Below are 18,799 nucleotides of genomic sequence, written 5' to 3'. Positions count from 1 at the left end.
CCATACTTCCAGAACCAGTAGCCTAACACAAAAATACTATTGTCCACCCCAAACAGAATTCTCATTCCTAAAAGTAAGAAAAGAGGCAAGATGGTACAAGATTACCATTCACGTGATTGGTATAAGCACCACTAGCCACCCCCTTTGTCCCTCTTAATTGTCCAAGGCGTTGTAACAGATTTAATAGCCCACTCTTTACTGGTTTTTTACTGCATAATTCCACACTAGTATCAATGAAATTGCGAGCTTCTTCCTTATAATGATAGAATGCAAGCCCGCGGGTTTTGCTTCCATTCAAACCAAGAATATGTAAAGCCCTCCACTTTTACCCTCAACCACTGCCAAGCTCTAAGCTGCGCCAACTACAGGATTGTGTTACTGTCAAAAGTTGTCCCATTGAAGATTGCTTTATTTCTACACAGCCATATAGTCCATATAATTGCCAACCAAATGCCACACTCCCCTTCCCGCTGTGCTTTGTTGTAGCCAATTGAAGGAAATTGGAGTAGATGCTCCTTTGGTGTAGCCACCAAAGTAGAAATCACCCCTAACCACTCAAAGCACTCGTACCATATGTGATTTGTAGCATTACACAGAAGAAATAGATGGGTCGATGACTCCTCCTGCAACCCGCATAAGGGGCATAAGGATTCGTCCACCGTCGAAATAACATGCCTCCTGCGAAGGTTGTCACGTGTCTATATTCTATCTTTCAGCAACGTCCAAGCAAAAGCTCTAACATTGGAAGGGGCAGGTATTGACCAAACCAGTTTGAAAACAGGTTCAATTTCATCTTCCTCCAAGTTTTGTAAGACGGTTGTCTTTTCAATCCTTCCACAGCAGATCATTCTACACTCAGACTTTATTTTTCAATGGCTCAGCTCCGCTCCATCTCCGCTCAGCTCCGCTCCATCTCCGCTGCCAAACGCACCTTCTTCACTGCCAATCGTGTGTTGAGCTCCGACGGCAGGAAGCCGACCTTCTTCACACCTGTCGGAAACCAGGAGGGTCTCAACCGCACCTTCTTCAGTCGAGCAATGAGCTCGCCAGTGGGTCGTCGCAAGGTCACATGGCATGCCCTTCTGGTTGGGGCTGCCACCATCGCAGCTGTAGGGAGTACGACTGTGGTGTTCTCCTCGAACCACCCTATCTCCGACGATGATTCAGATGATGCGATGTACTACGGGGGCAAAGGCAAGGCCGACGTCGATGATGATTATGAGCTCACCGAAACGGCTCTGAATAACGCATTTTCCTCCGCCGAGCTCGCTAAAGCCGCTGCCGGTGCTGCCACCGTCGACGCTGACGGTGCAGCCCGCGCCCTTACCCGTCTACAAAAGAGTGCGAACTCGGAGGCCCGACACGCTGTACGATTAGTTGAGAGACACGCTACAGCTGCGAAACAGGCTGCAGCTGTTGCGGCGCATGCGGCTAACCTAGCGGAAAGCCAGGCCAGACGTGCTGCTCTTCTAGCGGGTGCTGTAGCGCGGAATGTAGCAGATGGAAGCGGCTGGAGAGGCTGAGACGGCGTACCAGCGTGCCCGGATCGCAGCGGATGAGGCTTCCTCCGCCCATTCCAAGATTCTTCAACTCTGTTCCCAATGTGGCTAGCTAGAATTAGGTCTTAAGAAGTATTATGGTTAATTAACGTAAATAAAACACTGTTTAACAGTTTAGACTTACAAGCTTAGGACTTTAATTAAACAAGCTTTAGGAAGCTTTAGGACAAGCTTTATCACTTAAAAGTTTTATGATTTACTATATTTGATGTATTGTGTTTTATGGTTTACGGAGGAAATATAAATATATTTATATATACATTGCTTTGAATTATCAGTACCATTCATTGCAAACGCCATGATCATAGTATTCCATGTGATAAGACTCTTGGTGCAACTCATAAGCTTTATCGACAAACCCACACTTTGAATACATATCAATTACCGCATTACAAACAATCACATTCATGTCTAGCTTCTCGTCCACTATGTACCCATGAACAATCTCACCTTGCTTCAAAGCACCCAATTGCGAACAAGCAGAGAGAGCACCGAGAGCCGTTACATCATTGGGGACTCATGGCGAGGCCACGAAGAACGGCATTCCAGTCGTTCTTGAATTTATTGTGATAGATGAAAGATAATGTAAAAAAAAGTGATTACAATAATTGAAACCAAACACAAATTATCTTATGTTTTTCTTGAAAATTTTATGAAGAATAATCTCTTTTTTAAGACAGTTAAAATTTAGTTTTTTAAATTGAAACAAACACACTCTAATTATTTTTTGTTAGAATTTAATTTTCACCGTGGTAGTAAGTATCGATCGATACGATATGCGATACGATACGTTTTTTTAGACTATCGTAGTACCTGTGTATCGAATTGTCTCTGTATCGCATCCGTATCGGCTGTATCGTATAAGATATCGTTGTATCGCGATACGAAGTTGAATCACACGATACATAAACTAGGGAAAACGGGCCGGGTTCGCGACCTAGTCGAATATTCGTTATTTTTTTGCCTTTTTTTTACGTTTTTTTTTTAATTTAAATTTGGGCCAAAGTGGGTCGACCCACCTAACCCAATCCATTTAGGGATTGAAGTTGCCCTAAATCCCCGAAGCATGGAAGTGCTTTGCATTTGTCATGTTATTGATGATTTTGAAGGAGATGAAGACTTGCATTTGTCATATTTTGATTAATTATATTATATATATCATATATTTTCCATTTATGACTTATTCTTGTTTGTGTTTATATCACATAACACGATTCAACTACCATGATTTTCACTAACGATTACGAGACATCTGACATCCCAGCACTCTTGCAACATACTGTTATGTGGTAGTTTCAAAGGCGTTTCACGTTTTTCTTTTCTTTTCATGTATACAGTTTGTGGCTGCCATTACATTTTGCGTTTATCGATATCAATTTATGGCCGTCACTCGTGTGTAAAGTTTAACAATCATTTTCATTAAAAGTTTTATTCCAGAATTGATTCTCTCTAAAATCAGTTATCAAATGAAAGTGAACAGTTGAACATACTATGAAAATTCGCAATTGCATTCCACAACATAACCCTATAAAAATCTCACTTTTCTTATTAATGTATTTAAACATAAATCTCAATCTGTTTTAATGTATTGAGAAGCAAATAGATAACTAATAGGAAGAAAACCACAACAATTTGTTTTCTTTCAGTGTTTGGAAGACAATACACACATACACATATACAAAAATGTGACTCTACTACTTCACCTCAAGCTGCAGCTTTCTGCTAGCTGTGAAAGATGGATACAACACCTTCCATGGTCATCGCTTATGCTGATAATTGGAGACTCATGGTGCTTCTTGGTGACGCAACCTCCGATGTCGCTTAATGAATGTACAATTATGCTGTCAGGAGGAGCAAAAATTACAACACACCAAACTTACAGAATGAATCAATTACCAAGATTTAACCCAATTGGTCCCATGAAAACAATATCTTACAATTGAAAACCCATCATTGCCTAATCGCGTATCTTCTGGACCCCAACCCAACGTGCATAATCCACCCACCTGTTCGTAGAAGATACATATACCTAATTATGAGAACTGAAATGTAGTAAATTTTGTGAAGACACGTGTATTAAGTTAAAACCGAGAATCTTACAATAGTGAGCCCAAGAATGTGTTTCCAGTTCTAACAGCAAAGCAAATTGCACTTAGCATGAGCTTGTGCTTGGGCAGCAACGGTTCTAGAATCCGTTGTTCAATAACTCCTGCTAGTATTTGGTACCTGGCAGAGAGCAAAGACAATTTTTTATTTGACTCTGTTCCATAATTCAATCCAACAGAAACCTTGCATTATATTTGTTTTGTTTATGAAAAGAATACCTTAGGTTGCTAGATACTGCCATGTAAACCCCATAGGTGATACTTGTTGATACTATTGGTACGTCCTCAGCCTCATCAGCAAAAGACTTATCAACGACTTTTCGTGCATTAATCAAGCCATTTGTTACTCCTGTACCAATCTGCAAAGAGAATGTAATCCGTCATCCATTGATGCATATACTAAAAGTCTTATAATTATACAACAATCACCCGGGGAGAGAGATCCTTAGACATTGACAAGATCTTATGTCCCATATTTTAGTTGACGAAAAGATATCCTAAAAGCAACAACAAAGGTCTTATCTCACTCAGTGAAGTCAGCTACACGAAGAAAAAAAAAAAACCACATATGGAAAGTTGCATACCAGTATGTCATATGGACAATATGCTCCAGGGTAACTAGTAACAGCTGACCTCAAAGGAGGGTTCTTAATAGTAAGATTTAATATCTAATTCTTGTTCTCTAATGATGTATCTATTCTAAACTATTTCATTTCCATCATACTCATTTTGCCATATCTTCTAATACACTATACGTGGTTTTGATTCATAAAGCATCCAGCTGCATACTCTTGAACAAAAAACTGAAATTAGTAACCAAAAGGAAGCAGAGAGAAGCATGTTAAATTACCAGTGATGCACCAGTCCCAACTGCGAAAAGCTTTGCTCCATTACGCTGCATAATAGATGAAGATGTCAAAGAACCATAAAATATGACAAAATAACTGCTTGAATTTCTCAGGGTCTAGTGTATATACCACTATAGCACCTATTCTCTGTATAAGTGTAAAAGAGGTTCCAGCCAAAGCCACCTGTTGAGTTTCAACAAAATTAAACCTAATCATCCAATGAACGTGATATTTAAACATATTATCATTAAACAAAGCCAAAAATAAGAAAATAAACAAAAAACTATGCAGAGTGAGGTAAATAGTGTGAACTGTTAACCTGGAAAGCATTATCAGGGCAGCCATAGAAGAATTTGGCAATAGTTCCAGCACTAACAGCAAGTGGTAGTCGGAGAGAAACTGTAGGAGCAGGAAGCCACACAAGCATAAAATCGGCCACAATGGCCATTACATGTCAATCATTACATAAGTTAAAACGACAAAAGATTAGACAATGCTTAATATAGAAATCAACTTTGGATCCAAAATCAATTCTAGCCAGCTTTAAAGTGTAGATTTTGAGTAGAAGTGCATTCGCTTTTGTGCCCACCACTCAACCCCCAACCACACTTTTGAGTGAGCCTTTGAAATAAAGTTTGGATAAACTTGATTTTGTAAAACTGATTTTGGTTCAAATTGAATTAGAAGAGAAGTTAGTCAAGTTTCTTTCAAAACTTTAATTTCAAAAGCAAGTTTGTAGCAACCCAACTGCAAAAGTTACATATAATCATTCTAATCAAATGTGGGTTTTTGAAATTACGCTGGGACGGAGTAAACTTGATTTTAGAGCTTCAGAACCCATCCAAAAATACTTAGTGCGTGTTTGGATCAACGTTATAACAATTGATTTTGTTAAAATTGATTATAATAAAAGCAAATTGAAAGTGATGCATTGATGTTTATTTACATTTATGGGGAAAAGTGTTTTTGTAGGGTTGATGTGATGTAAAAGCTCAGAATTTATTATTTTCAATAAGAAAGCTACTCTCTATTGCTTCTAGCAGAATTAATTTTGTGACTGAAATCAATTCTCCAAAATGATTGTCAAACATCTATTTACTGTCATCCAAAATTGATTTTACCCAATCTAAAAATCTACAAGATTTCTTACCTTTTTTATTTGGTAAATTCTGTGGTGCCCAGAATTTTTTTTGGGTGTGGTACCCCATGTGATATTTTAAGTTATAATTTTGTTGAAAAAAGGTGAAATGAATTATTATTGCAATTTTAAAATGGTTAATAATCAACTTAGAGAATTAATAACATAGACTTTTTAAGTTTGTTTATGTTATATAATACACAATATGAAAATTACGGTTTTTAGTTCAACTTGCAATTCTGAGAGATCATCTAAATTCCTTTCATGCCAGGATCTTCTTCCTTCATGCTCCACCCATATTAAACATCTAAATCTTCCTCCATCATCTTTCTCTAAGTTTGAATTGCATGTTTTCTATTGCTCTATATCATTTTAGGGTACCACACCTTGATCTGGATTAAGGTACCACAGCAAGCACCTTTTTATTTTAACTCAATTTCTCTCTTCTCAACTCTTTCTTCTCTATTTCTCTTTTATCTACCAAATAAAGTGTTAGAGCTTCCACTTCTTCACCCCTCCAAAAGGCATTTCTCCTATATTGTTTTTGAACTCTTCTCCTATATTGTTTTTTTTAAAGGAAGTAACTTTTTTTTTTACAGCAGTGTTGTGGATGGCTACTAAAATGTTATGGGCCTCCAATTGAGCTTGAGAGCCCAATAAGCATTCGATTCGAAAATTTCCCAATTTCAGAACTTTTGCATTCAAATACCAAACAGAACCCTAAACCGATCTCAAACCCTAGCTTGCAGAATCAGAGAACGATGACGCAAAAGGCGACACTTTTCAAGGGGCAATCGAAGAAGAAATCAGTTCCTCCCAATCGACATGGGAAAGCCCCTGTTACTCGCAAAGGTAGTACCATACCATGCCTTTTCTCTCTGCAACTTCAATGTTTATTTATTTTGTTGTTGTAATACGTTATCGTTTCTATCTTCAGGAAGGAGATTTATGAAGTCATCCAAGGTTACAAAGGATATGGATGCTGATAGGGTAAGTTCCTTTTCGTAATTTTCAGTTCTCAATTGGAATTTGGAATTTGGAATTTTTCATGCTTGAAGAGTGTTGAGCACCAAATCATGTTTATTGAGGGTTTCACAATTGTTCTATTTTTCTCTAAGATATATTACAACTATTTAATTAGAATTGTTAACTGTTTTTATTTAGAAATCTTGTAGCATGAAAGTATGCAAAGTTGTACATGTATATGTTGCCTGCTGTTTGGGTAGACCATAAGCTCTTTCAAACACCGGCATGAGTCTTATGAAGTTCAAATAAGCTTTTCCAAATGGGGCCATAATATAAGTTGTGCTTGGTCATTTATATGAATTAACTTTTCTAATGTTTGCTAAGATAGTTTTTTGGACTATTAGAGCCCTCTGCCACTCTGATTATGTTCATAATTGGTGAGAGGATTATAGATATTTGAAATGTTGATTACTTATTATTTATTAATTTTGGCTTCGAATTTGGTTAATCCAGGAGGTTAGCAAATTTATTAACCAGTGCAATGAGATTAAAGCAGCGACTGCAGCTCAGAAGGAAGGTGGCCCATTGAGCATAGTTAAACTGCCATCAGAGGCTGCAAGTGGTGCCCAGAAATAGTTAATTATTCAGGGATAGCTTTGATGATTGAATATGTATCTTATGATGCTGCATTGTTGTAAATTGTCAAAAGAAATTTTGATAACCTCGTCTTTCTTTACATTGCTTGAGTATTTTGAGGGGGCATTTATTAGTTTGAATTGCTCCTTGTATTCCTTCTTTCTTTTGAATTGGGGTTTTTGGGATTTTGAAGTTTTCATAGCCTTATTCCATGTTGGAAGTTACTGGGGTAAATTTCGCCAATTCAACAAAAAACTTTGATTCCTTATTTAATGATAATGAACACTTCAGGCATACATTAGCTACCACCAGGAATCTTTGATAGTATTAGTGAAGTCACCTACTGTGAGTCAAGGTTAACCTTACTCCAAAGTCTCTATTATATTTCATACCTTACATTAACTTGATGTAACTTCAAGAAAGCATATCGGGATTTCATGCTTGCATCTATATATCTGGTTAGCAGCAACCGCTTGATGATCTCATACAACGCTTATAATATATGAATTGCTAATGGTGAGAGAGAAATATTAACTACTCTTATTCCTCACTTTTTTTTGTTCTTGTTTTCATACGTCTATGTGATAGGTGATTGAGAAAAAATAATCTCTCGGATTAGGCTACAAATAGCCAAAAAGTTTTTTTTTCCCAAAACATGTAGTTATGTAAATCTAGTGTTCAAATATAAGATAACATGCTTATAAGATCCGAATCCTTTCCTTTCAACTAACTTATATTGGTAATCCTGTGACTTAATAGGCAATACATCCCTGTCCCCTGGACAGCATATATTTTTTCCTTCTCTTTTCAGAATATACGTTTTGGATGATTTTAAAGATTTGGAGGAGGAAATTTGTGGTTATTAAGTATGATTTAGAGTGCATTTAAAAAAAGTATGATTTAGAGTGACTTTGTTTTAGAGTAAGAAAATGTTTTTTAGGTGTTTAAAAGAGAAAGGGGAAATTGCACTCATTTTCATCCTGAAATTTAACCATTACACTCTATAGTTTGCAAAATGCATTGACCCCCTCTTTTTTATATATCATTTTGAATAAAAGAGGCGTGTTGAGTGTAATAATGATATGTTTGAGGAGGGATTCATTGACTCGATGAGTCAATTAAGAAACATACTATATATATATATATATATATATTTGAAAAACATACACAATTATATATTGAAATATTTGATAACTTTAAATAATATCAGTTTCAAAAAAAAATATTTTGAAAAAATAAAAAAAGGCAAAAAAAAATTAAGCAAAACAAATTTAAATTAATGATATTTAATTTTTTTTTATAAGCAATAATGATATTTAAATATGATTATCAAAATGGTATACAAACGTGTCCCTAAAGATAAGTGTTGAATATAATTATAGGCCCATATAAGAAACAGAGATGCAGAACAAGTTTCTTTGATGATCTATTCTTCGATCACCAACACAACACACAAGACACAAACGTTGTTGACTCAACAAGCGTTTGCGTTTTGCTGAAAATCCAAATCCTATTGGAACTTGTTGAAGTGGAACACAACCAGATCTACCAGTTCAAACCATGGCGGAAACATCAAACAAGGAAACTCTACTTCAATTCGCCCCGATGCAGAGCTCCGTCGATGAAAGCTTCTGGCACAGATTGTCTTCTTTGAAACTCAACAAGCTTGGCATTGATGATTCTCCATTACCCATCATTGGTTCTTCTCTTCACTTCCATCTTTACACTCTTATAGTTAGATTTGGTTAATTCTCTTTTGAATTGTGCGTTTGGATACTAGTGTAATGGCAATTAGACAATTAGTCTTCAAGTAATGAATATCCAAACATAGCCTAGAACTGCAATCATTGATTCATGTTATAATGCTCTGACTTGATTGCAGGTTTCTATGCACCTTGCTCACACTCTCAAGTATCAAACCATTTAACTCTATTAGCTGAGTCTTTACCTTCTGAATTGAGTGATGAGGCATCATTGATGCCGGAACCGAGCCGCGGCAACAGGAACTGGTGCTCCGTTCCGGGGATACTTTACAACACTAACACTGTGGAAAGCTTCCACGCACTTGATAAAATGAGCCTGTTGAAGGAAGAGGCGCGAAAGGTAAACCATTCACAAGATGAGATAAATGCAGATGATCAAAATTGTTAATCTCACATAAGTTTACCACTTGTTGTTATTTTAGATATGGGATGACATTCTTACTGGAAAAGCTGTGGAGGACTGTTCAGTGCTTTCAAGGTTCCTTCTTATTTCTTTTGCAGACTTGAAAAAGTGGAGTTTCCACTACTGGTTTGCTTTCCCTGCTCTCATGCTTGATCCTCCTGCAACTGTGGTGAATTTAAGGCCAGCTACTCAGTGGCTGAGCACGGAAGAGGTGCGCTGAGTTTCATTGTTTTAAGTTAGTGGTGTTTAATTGTATGTCCTTTATTTTCATTGCTATTGACACCTGAAATCGCAGGCAGAATCCCTCTCTGCAGCCTGTAACAAGTGGCGTGGCTCAAAATCAACAGCAGGTATAGATCTCTTAATTTCCTCAAACAATAGGAAATAATGTCATTTATAGATTTTTCTGCTTCCTTTCAATTTGACCTGCTTTGCCTAATAGTAAAGAATATGTGGCAGATGTCCCATTTTTCGTAGTAACTATAGATCCCAACTCACATGCTAGTAGTGTTAGGCTTCTAAAGGACTGGGAAGGTTGTCAGAACGATTCTCACAAGGTGTGTAACTCGAAATCTAGTTAAAATAATTAAATGCAATCTTTGTTAAATTCCTTTTTTTCAAATATACAACTCTTTGGATGTGAATCTGTAGATGTCTTTTATGAAATTCTCTAGATTCTATTGGCAGATACTCTTTGGATTTTATGACCCGTGTCATCTCCCAAATAATCCCGGGTGGCCTCTACGTAACTTCTTAGCACTTATTTCTGCGAGGTGGAATCTGAAGTCTGTTCAATTCTTCTGCTACAGAGAGAACCGCGGTTTTGCAGATATGGGGTTGTCTCTTATTGGTGAAGCATTGATAACAATTCCACTAGGTAGAGCTGCATTAATTGTGTAACAGTTGTATTGTTGATGTCTCTTTCTTTTTAGTTTGTTAGGTTTCTAATTTCCAAGGCGTGACTATACAGGGTGGAAAGATGTTGTGCCCAATGCTGTCGGATGGGAACATCATAAGGGGAGAAAAGCACCAAGGTGCATTAGTCTTGCACAGTCCATGGATCCAAGCAGGTTCTTGACTGCATTGTTTTCTTCAGTCTATGCCCCCGACTAATGCTACTTATTTTATGCGCATATCTATTATTTGCATTGTAGTTTTTAAAATGTGTTTTTACAGGTTGGCAGTATCTGCTGCAGATTTGAATTTAAAGCTTATGAGATGGCGTGCTTTGCCTTCTTTAAACTTGAGTGCCTTGTCTTCCGTCAAGTGTCTTCTCCTTGGAGCCGGCACGCTTGGATGCCAGGTTGCCCGCATGCTTATGGTGAGTATTGTGGAAGTCCTATTATTCTTAGGTTTAATTACATTAGTTCTTCAATTCATGATAACTGATAAAACATGTTGTAGGCATGGGGTGTCCGAAAAATTACTCTACTTGACAATGGCAGGGTGGCTATGTCTAACCCATTGAGGCAGTCTCTTTATACTCTGGATAACTGTCTTAATGGTGGTGAATTTAAAGCTACGGCGGCAGTTGAAAGTCTCAAACGGATATTTCCGGCAGTGGTAAAAATCATCAATTCCTAACACTTCACGTGATGTTTAACCCAATAACCACATTTTTCACATAACTGTGCTTTTTGTTCCTTTGCAGGAAGCAGAAGGCATTGTTATGGCTATACCAATGCCTGGACATCCAATAAATAGCCAGGAACAGGATAGCGTGCTCGATGATTGTAGACGCTTACGCGATTTGATTGATGCTCATGATGCAGTTTTTTTATTGACCGATACAAGAGAAAGTCGGTGGCTCCCGACACTTCTCTGTGCCAATACTAACAAGGTTGATCTGTTTTCACTCTTAAATGGCATGCATGTCACTATTATATCACTGCTTAACATGTGTTTCACATTTTTAACTATTATGATTGTTATCTCATCAATAAATTGGTATCCTTGACTAACATGAACTTATCTATTTGCAGATTACCATTACTGCAGCTCTAGGGTTTGATAGTTTCTTGGTTATGCGTCATGGAGCTGGTCCTTTCAGTCACGCCCACGACTTCAGTGCTGGAACTACTAATTCTTCATCTGCTGCTGATATGTGCATAAATAACGCTAATGGAAAGCATAGACTGGGCTGTTATTTCTGCAACGATGTTGTTGCACCAACTGATGTAATTTCCATGCATGCAATATCTGTGGTATTTGAACTGATATTACATATATCTCTAATTCGAACTGGCTTTTTGCAGTCAACCTCCAACCGCACTTTGGACCAGCAATGTACTGTGACCCGACCGGGGCTGGCTCCCATTGCTTCAGCCCTTGCAGTTGAACTTTTAGTAGGGATTTTGCATCACCCTCAAGGGTAATTCTGCAAATTGATTTTATGCGTCGTAATTTTGAGGCTTTAAACTAGAGTCAGAGATAAAAATTCAACTAATTTACTCTATTTATCCAGCATGATATTGAGAACTTGACTACATATTTTCAGGATATTAGCAGAAGCTGATATTGGCAATGGTGTGACTGGAGCTAATGAGCAACCTCTTGGTATTTTACCTCATCAGATCCGTGGTTCCCTTTCTCAATTTTCTCAAATGAACCTTGTAGGTTACTCCTCCACCAGCTGCACGGCTTGTTGCGATACAGTAAGTCTTGTTGATGAGTGGTGTCTGTTTTATTTGATAATGCTTCTGCAATTAATTAGTTCTGTATGCTTCATCGTTCTCATTTTTGTTCATCCCCTTTATTTTGTAAAACTGCAATCATTCAGGTTGTATCAGAGTACAGAAACCGAGGAATGGAGGTCGTACTTCAAGCAATTAATCATCCTACCTACCTAGAAGATCTCACTGGACTGACAGAGTTGATGAAATCAGTCTCCTCATTCTCATTGGATTTTGACAAGGAGCTAGATGATGAAGATGAGGAAGACTTTGTTGAAATTTAACGGGTCAGCTGTATAGAAACTAATTTGTGCAGTTTATATGATTTTTAAACCTTTGTTAACAAAGCCTTTCGTTGCTATACCTTATCAAGTGTACAAAAAGGAATTTATATTCTTTGTCAATGTTAGCGAGTTGAATATGTTGTGAATTGCCATTTACTATATCTTGTTCATTACCCCGAACATAAAAGCAGTAGTGTCCCAGAACCTTGATTAACAGAAAACATCAGAAAGTTGAGAAAAGATACTCTTTTTCTTCAATATTTTATTTTCATTTTAATCAAACGTTCACATCTTTTCCATGTGTTAGCTAGGCCATGCTCAACATAACTATAATGATGATTGAAAACAGCATTTCAAGGAAGTAGAAACTAGGCATCTCTTTTGGGACTTGGAAGAGGAGTGCCATCTAAGAAACTTTTGATCAAAACAAGGGCTCTTGCTGGTTGGTAACTTGGCACTTGATGCCCTGCTTCTCTCACTGTAGCAAATGTTAGGTCTCCCTTGTATACTTCTGTGTAACCACCAACCTGTGTAACATGAAACTAGTTGGTTTTTCACTTAGGAAAAGATGCGCTTCTTCAAGAAGATACTGGAAACAACTTTTGTGAAACAAGAACTGATTCTGAAATTTTTCAAGGTGAAACCAAACATTGACATTCAGGTATAAGTAATAGTTTTCACATGTTCACATAATTATGGGTTTTCTTAAGCAATAGTTTTAACATTACCTCTCCATAGGCAAACCAAGGGCGCCAAACATTTTTAATGGGAAGGTTCATCTTTTTAATGGAATACTTGGTTGAAGTGACAGGAACCCTTCCATCAGTGTCACCACTGTATCAAACAAGAGATAAATAATTAGAATTTGTGAACATACTCTGACTGAAATGAGAAAAAATAGGTAAGAGGGTTTATAGAGAAAATATAAATCTTTTGAAGGCTTGCAATTTGCAAATACAATATCTAGACGTTAATTTTTCAATGAATTTTTTTATCTTAAGGATGCGACTGCCCCATTTTCTATTACCCGTTACTTGAACATAGATGTTCAAAATGTTAAGGATGTATTTTGCTGAAGGGGTGTAGGGAATGAATAGTATTATGAGACAAAGGAAAATAATATGTCGATTGCAAGTATTAACAAATATTGCTATATAAAAAGGTGAAATGAAGATTTTACCTGAAAATCCAAACTCTAAGGCCATTACTGAAGAGTTCATGCAAAATTGGAAGAACGGTTGAAGGGCTATCATTCCACTTTCTGATGACATCACTACATGCTTCCCAATCATGTTGAAGCTTGGTGACATTGGCATGGATAGCCTCTTGAACATCTCCTCTATTAAGATATGCATACACATAATCCTCACTACATGGATCAGTCACAATCTGCAAAACAAATAAATTCTAGTCAAAGTTCACACTATTATGGGTTTTCTTATGTCAGCAACACTAAAATACTTCAACAAGCAAACAGTTCACACACTTCACAGACACCCCATTTTTTTCTCTTTATTTTTCTCTTTCTTTCTCATTTACGTCTCTGTTGAATATCTGCACTATGCGGATTCCTACTAATCATTTTCCAATATAATTCTATAAATTAATCATCAATGAATACGTTGAAATTTTGAGCTTACAGAAGTCTTCTTGGGAAGGGCTGTGAGATTGGAATCTTTGCAAAGTGGAGCATAAATGTTATATAAATCAATGTATGAAATATCCTGATAAACTTCATCAGCAATTGCATTGCATTCCCTTGTTTGATTACTTGATGTGAAATCACAAGAGTTGTTGATATCATACGCTGCCCTATCTGATATGATTGCATGGGTAGCAAGATAATCATACATTCCTGGCTCGTCAGTTTCATCATTGATCACAGCATTCCCAATCTGCACAATTTAAAATAGACACACATATTTGTTAACTTAGTTTTGTTCAACTCTTATCATAAATTGCACATCAAACTATAATAAGAATCTCAATCCTTTATCATTTGATTTATCATTTAATTTTGCATATCGCGTTATCCAACCGCTTAAACTTTTAAAATGATTGATTATTTAATATGATATCAGAGTTTTTATGATCCAGTAATTCAGAGTTTGATCCTTGCCACATATAAATACTATTCATGTGATTTTTACGAAACAACAAATTTTTAAGGTAATTGGTTATTTGACACCACATGAAATTAAACTAATAAATAATGTTAAAATGAGTGTGTTAGAAAATGAATTTGAACAATCACTTCATATGATAAAGTAAAGTAAACAATTATAAGTGTTAATTAACAAATTACGAGCATCCGCGTTTAATCTCGCACTAGTGTTTTTTTTATCCATCTCACCATAATCGCAGCAAATTTGTTTTTAGTTCTCGTCGGATGCGGAAGCGAAATAGCTGAGTGACAAATGATCACTTGTAGATTATCAATAATGTAGTTATCATCATTTACTTGAACATATATAATAAATTATGAATCTCTAAATCTCAACCATTAATTTTTTTAATTAATATCGTGATAACTTAGTGATTATCATAACTTGTGACTATAAGGAGCTATTTTTTGTTTGTTTAGGGTTATAGTGCTGCTACAGTACTAGTCAACCATTAAATATGAAACATGGATTGGCTATGGTCCACATAGCACCCACGCGGAGAGAATATAATGGCCACAAATGGACCACTTATCATAACTAGACCTAAGTCCAATAAAACAGCTTTCATGAACGTCACGAATGCCACCATCACAAAGACCCAAAACCAAAAAGATTTTTTACCATCACAGCTCTCTCTGTATTGAAACATACACCCTCCGGTCACTATTATAAGTAAAAGTTGGCTTTTTATGTTCATTCAATAAATGATGTATGTAGTCATTAAAATGGTCACATACATCATTTATTGAATGAACTTACAAAATTAATTTTTGCTTATAATAGTGACCGGAGGTTATAAGTTATACATTTCATAAATCGAAAGTGCTGAAGACGATAATGTGAATATATAAAGAGGGTGTGAGAAAATTAATGCCCGGAACAAAATGATTATCATTACTGATCTAGGATGAGATCATGAGAATTATGTTATCATTTTTTTTGGAAAATACCACTCACTTTTTCTAGGGACCCATTTCATTTTGGGCATTAATTTTCTCACTACCTCTTTAGATATTCACATCATCCTAGGGATTCAATTTGATGTGTAATTTATGACAAGAGATAAACAAAACTAAGCTAACAAAAAGAGAAGGAAATTATAGAATTGAAGTGTACACATAAACTGACAAAACTCTTTTTTAGAGTATAAATATATTTTTATCACAATTCAAAAAAGAGTTTCCTCGGTTTTTATTTTGAAGTAAATACTAACATTTGTTTGAATCAGCGTTAATGTGTATTAAAATATAATCCAACACTACACGATAAGTCGTTGAGAAAATTTTCCAATTTCCACAAAGTAGATTTAATAATTCTCGCATGAGCCATAAATGAACAAACAAGTTAGACCCCTCAAAGTGGAGTTGATTGGTCCAAGCTCAAACACAGCTAATCACAACAAAAAATTTGCGTCACCTCAAAAGAATTTTGAAAAAACCTATTCAACAATGTCTATATATTGTTTTTAAAAGAAAGACTATGCAAAATAGGACCCGACATTTACGTTATAGAGCTAAGCTAACTAACACTTGAGTTTGTGATATTTTTCTTAGTCTCTTTCTAATTGGAAAGAAAAGAGAAGGAGGAAAGGCACATACCAAGATTCCTTTGAAGTTAATGATTGTCTTGTTTGCTATTTTGTTAAGGTTGAAAATAGTATGTGCAAGTTCAGGAACATAACGCCCTGCATAGCTCTCCCCAGCAATATAGAAATCTCTGTTTTTATATTCAGGAAATCTCTCCAACCAATTTACCAAAAACACATAGTTACTTGAAGCTGTTTTTCTATCTCCATTGGCTAAATAATCTGATGATTTGTTTGAATAAGAAAACCCCACTCCAGCTGGTGACTCCAGGAACAATACATTTGCAACTTCAGAATCAAATTAAGCCTAAGTTAGATACTTATATAAAATGATTATTTTTTACTTTGTCACATTGAAAAGAAAATTGTTTTCTCTAGTCAAAATTGAGAAGAGAATTTAATATTTGATATACCATTGTTCCATGAATATCTGTTTTTGTATAATGTTTTGCCATCACTATTTACTCTAAAAGGTCCCAATTCTTGCATTGCTCCATAGCCTAGAGATGAACATCCAGGACCTGAAAAGTAAAATGATAGTGTCATTATCACCATAATGAACAATTAACTTTAATTAATTCATTTTTCTTCTTAACTATTCATAGACAATATTTTATGATCGGCACATTAATGTAATCAGTCGATATTAAATAAACTTTCGTATAACAGCTCATTCGAACATTAAAAACAGTTAAATTTACCACATTAGCAGTTCTTATTATTTTCCTTCACAACATAGTTTGATATTTTAAGTTATAATTTTGTTATTTTGTTGAAAAAAGGCGAAAGGATTTGTTATTGCAATTTTAAGAAGTTCAACGATCGACTTAATGAATTAATAACATATGGTTCTTAAGTTTGTTTATATTATGTAATGCATAATTTGAAAATTAGGGTTTTTAGTTCATCTTGCAACTCTCAGACATCATCTAAATTCATTTCGTGTCAGAAACCTCTTCTTTTATGCTCCACCTGTATTGAACCTCCAAATTTTCCTCCACCCTCTTCCTCTAAGTCTAAATTGTATGTTTTCTATTGATCTATATCATTTAAGGTACCACATCTTAGTCTGACTTAAGGTACCACAACAAGGAAAAATATATGCATACGCAAAACAATTAATTATTAAATTTTTCTTGAGAGAGAAAAGAGCTTCTCAGCAATGATCATTTGGTCTTATCTGTTGAATAATTGATGTATCACTTTCAAGAAAATCAATAATTTGTTGACAAGGAAACCAAATGAAATACTTTATAGTGAACACAAAAGCCACCAATATATATAAGTATAACTAGGTTGTCTTTGGCAAAGTTTTTAGGCCAGGTTCATTGTGATTTTCTATGGCACATTTTCGTTTTATCTATAAGTGATGTCTATCTTCAAATGGGACAAAGCAAAGAAACATTTACATGTGCATGCCTGTGGAGTGTGGGAAGTGTTTTCAAATTAAACCACAAAAAGTGCTTTCATGTTATTTTAATTTACTGTAAGAATGCATTAATTATCTTCAATATAATTACCATGTTACATTGAAAACAAGGATATATGTCTGGTTTCGCGATTTCCACATAATCCAAGACATGTTTACTCAGAAGCTATGACTTATAACTTTTACTCATAAGTGATTTTGGAGTATTTTACAACAAAACATGTCATAATTAGAGTTAAATGTAAGTGGTGTTTTACCTCCATTGAGCCAAAGAAGAAGAGGCAATGTTTCTTTGGAACCTTGAGCTTCAACAAAGTAATAATAAAAGGCACTACCAGACACTTGGTCCACTGTGACATACCCTCCATATTGAGAAAAACTCACTTGGGGCTGTCCTGGAAGCCTAACAATTCTATCTTTCTCTTTCAGACCCTCCTGTGATTGAACAAAGGCATCATCATGAACAAGCTGTTGTACCTTAAAGTCACTCCTATCAATTTGTGAACCTCCTCTGAATTTCAACTTGTGAAGATTGTTAAGAGCTTGGACTTGTTTGTTTGCACTAATTTCAATCACAAACAATGATAGAATGAGGAGGAAGGATAGAAGGATAGAACAATTATTTGCTTTTCCCATTATTTTTGTTGTAGGAAGGTGAGAATACAAAGGAAAGGATGGGGGGATATGGTATATATAAGAATCCAAAAATTGCTAGCTGTTTTATATCACCAATCATGTTGTGGAAGAGAGAATGATTATTGTGATGGATTTTAGAAGGTGCAGTTACCAAGATATGGGAAGATTGGCTATAACTCAAAATTGAGCTGATAAGAATGTGGGCCAAGTAGAATGCCTTTGTGTTGGTATATTTTTTTTCCTTCCAAAGTAGCTCAGCCCAATTTGAATGAATTTTATTGCACAAAAAACCATATCATTCATAGTTTTTTTTGTAACCATTGACCAAAAGTTTTTTTTTTGTCCAACAACATTTATAATTTGAAGACACACACGTTGGTATTAGTTTGTAAACTACACGGATTATCCAAACAGTATATTTGTTTTGTTGGATTGTTGCTGCTGTTTTTGTGTGTTGTCTGAAGATATGAATTAAGTGGTATACTACATTCAATTCAGTGTGTATTTTACACTATATCAAAAGATCAAATAAAAAAAGTTATCCAAAAGACACCCAGGAATGAATTGGTCGGTGTTTAGATGCTGGACACTCCAGCAGTATTCTCTAATT

The 18,799-nt window shown here is 35.7% G+C and overlaps 4 protein-coding genes across 6 annotated transcripts; 2 read left to right on the top strand and 2 right to left on the bottom strand.

The window, feature by feature from the left end:
• Nucleotides 1-3,093: 3,093 nt before the first annotated feature.
• Nucleotides 3,094-4,989, bottom strand: LOC130743085 (protein RETICULATA-RELATED 4, chloroplastic-like). 2 transcript variants are annotated; one of them, XM_057595203.1, is made up of 7 exons: nucleotides 4,832-4,989; nucleotides 4,642-4,695; nucleotides 4,515-4,559; nucleotides 3,884-4,023; nucleotides 3,660-3,785; nucleotides 3,497-3,565; nucleotides 3,094-3,400 (listed from the first exon to the last, which is right to left on the bottom strand). In XM_057595203.1, the coding sequence occupies exons 1-6, from the start codon at nucleotides 4,958-4,960 to the stop codon at nucleotides 3,517-3,519; spliced, it is 543 nt and encodes a 180-aa protein (XP_057451186.1). In that variant the 5' UTR covers nucleotides 4,961-4,989; the 3' UTR covers nucleotides 3,094-3,400; nucleotides 3,497-3,516. The 2 variants fall into 2 exon arrangements, with proteins under 2 accessions (XP_057451186.1, XP_057451185.1); XM_057595202.1 differs by having other exon boundaries at nucleotides 3,094-3,565.
• Nucleotides 4,990-6,344: 1,355 nt separating this feature from the next.
• LOC130743084 (uncharacterized) lies at nucleotides 6,345-7,546 on the top strand. Its single transcript, XM_057595201.1, has 3 exons — nucleotides 6,345-6,502; nucleotides 6,588-6,640; nucleotides 7,130-7,546. Exons 1-3 carry the CDS (start codon nucleotides 6,412-6,414, stop codon nucleotides 7,250-7,252), a joined length of 267 nt encoding a protein of 88 aa, XP_057451184.1. The 5' UTR covers nucleotides 6,345-6,411; the 3' UTR covers nucleotides 7,253-7,546.
• Nucleotides 7,547-8,648: 1,102 nt separating this feature from the next.
• Nucleotides 8,649-12,511, top strand: LOC130747897 (ubiquitin-like modifier-activating enzyme atg7). Its single transcript, XM_057600951.1, has 14 exons — nucleotides 8,649-8,951; nucleotides 9,135-9,355; nucleotides 9,438-9,629; nucleotides 9,714-9,768; nucleotides 9,878-9,975; nucleotides 10,106-10,295; nucleotides 10,389-10,488; nucleotides 10,595-10,739; nucleotides 10,823-10,981; nucleotides 11,070-11,258; nucleotides 11,401-11,595; nucleotides 11,674-11,789; nucleotides 11,916-12,072; nucleotides 12,198-12,511. The coding sequence occupies exons 1-14, from the start codon at nucleotides 8,813-8,815 to the stop codon at nucleotides 12,372-12,374; spliced, it is 2,133 nt and encodes a 710-aa protein (XP_057456934.1). The 5' UTR covers nucleotides 8,649-8,812; the 3' UTR covers nucleotides 12,375-12,511.
• A 94-nt stretch (nucleotides 12,512-12,605) lies between these two features.
• Nucleotides 12,606-18,298, bottom strand: LOC130747898 (serine carboxypeptidase-like 40). Of its 2 annotated transcripts, none has more exons than XM_057600953.1 (7): nucleotides 17,811-18,298; nucleotides 16,538-16,645; nucleotides 16,138-16,412; nucleotides 14,015-14,269; nucleotides 13,555-13,763; nucleotides 13,103-13,208; nucleotides 12,606-12,996 (listed from the first exon to the last, which is right to left on the bottom strand). In XM_057600953.1, exons 1-7 carry the CDS (start codon nucleotides 18,187-18,189, stop codon nucleotides 12,865-12,867), a joined length of 1,464 nt encoding a protein of 487 aa, XP_057456936.1. In that variant the 5' UTR covers nucleotides 18,190-18,298; the 3' UTR covers nucleotides 12,606-12,864. The 2 variants fall into 2 exon arrangements, with proteins under 2 accessions (XP_057456936.1, XP_057456935.1); XM_057600952.1 differs by having other exon boundaries at nucleotides 12,606-12,901; nucleotides 17,811-18,291.
• Between the last annotated feature and the right edge of the window lie 501 nt (nucleotides 18,299-18,799).

The sequence above is a fragment of the Lotus japonicus genome, chromosome 3 (genome assembly GCF_012489685.1).
Source record: "Lotus japonicus ecotype B-129 chromosome 3, LjGifu_v1.2".
Classification (NCBI taxonomy): domain Eukaryota; kingdom Viridiplantae; phylum Streptophyta; class Magnoliopsida; order Fabales; family Fabaceae; genus Lotus; species Lotus japonicus.
Note: the sequence above shows the minus strand (reverse complement) of the source record. Positions and strands in the feature narration are given on the sequence as shown.

Bases quoted from the DNA above. Each gene is read 5' to 3' on its own strand.
- LOC130747898 (XM_057600952.1), bottom strand. From the start codon at position 18,189: ATGGGAAAAGCAAATAATTGTTCTATCCTTCTATCCTTCCTCCTCATT. The intron at 13,764-14,014 runs GTAAGCTCAAAA...TTTGTTTTGCAG, and splicing joins CCCTTCCCAAGAAGACTTCT to ATTGTGACTGATCCATGTAG. The intron at 12,902-13,102 runs GTAATGTTAAAA...CATGTTACACAG, and splicing joins CTTGGTTTGCCTATGGAGAG to GTTGGTGGTTACACAGAAGT.
- LOC130743085 (XM_057595202.1), bottom strand. From the start codon at position 4,960: ATGGCCATTGTGGCCGATTTTATGCTTGTGTGGCTTCCTGCTCCTACA. The intron at 4,696-4,831 runs GTTAACAGTTCA...GAAACTCAACAG, and splicing joins GCCCTGATAATGCTTTCCAG to GTGGCTTTGGCTGGAACCTC. The intron at 3,786-3,883 runs GTATTCTTTTCA...GCTCTCTGCCAG, and splicing joins GCAGTATCTAGCAACCTAAG to GTACCAAATACTAGCAGGAG.
- LOC130747897 (XM_057600951.1), top strand. From the start codon at position 8,813: ATGGCGGAAACATCAAACAAGGAAACTCTACTTCAATTCGCCCCGATG. The intron at 10,296-10,388 runs GTAGAGCTGCAT...GTGACTATACAG, and splicing joins ATTGATAACAATTCCACTAG to GGTGGAAAGATGTTGTGCCC. The intron at 12,073-12,197 runs GTAAGTCTTGTT...GCAATCATTCAG, and splicing joins GCACGGCTTGTTGCGATACA to GTTGTATCAGAGTACAGAAA.
- LOC130743084 (XM_057595201.1), top strand. From the start codon at position 6,412: ATGACGCAAAAGGCGACACTTTTCAAGGGGCAATCGAAGAAGAAATCA. The intron at 6,503-6,587 runs GTAGTACCATAC...TTCTATCTTCAG, and splicing joins AGCCCCTGTTACTCGCAAAG to GAAGGAGATTTATGAAGTCA. The intron at 6,641-7,129 runs GTAAGTTCCTTT...TGGTTAATCCAG, and splicing joins AGGATATGGATGCTGATAGG to GAGGTTAGCAAATTTATTAA.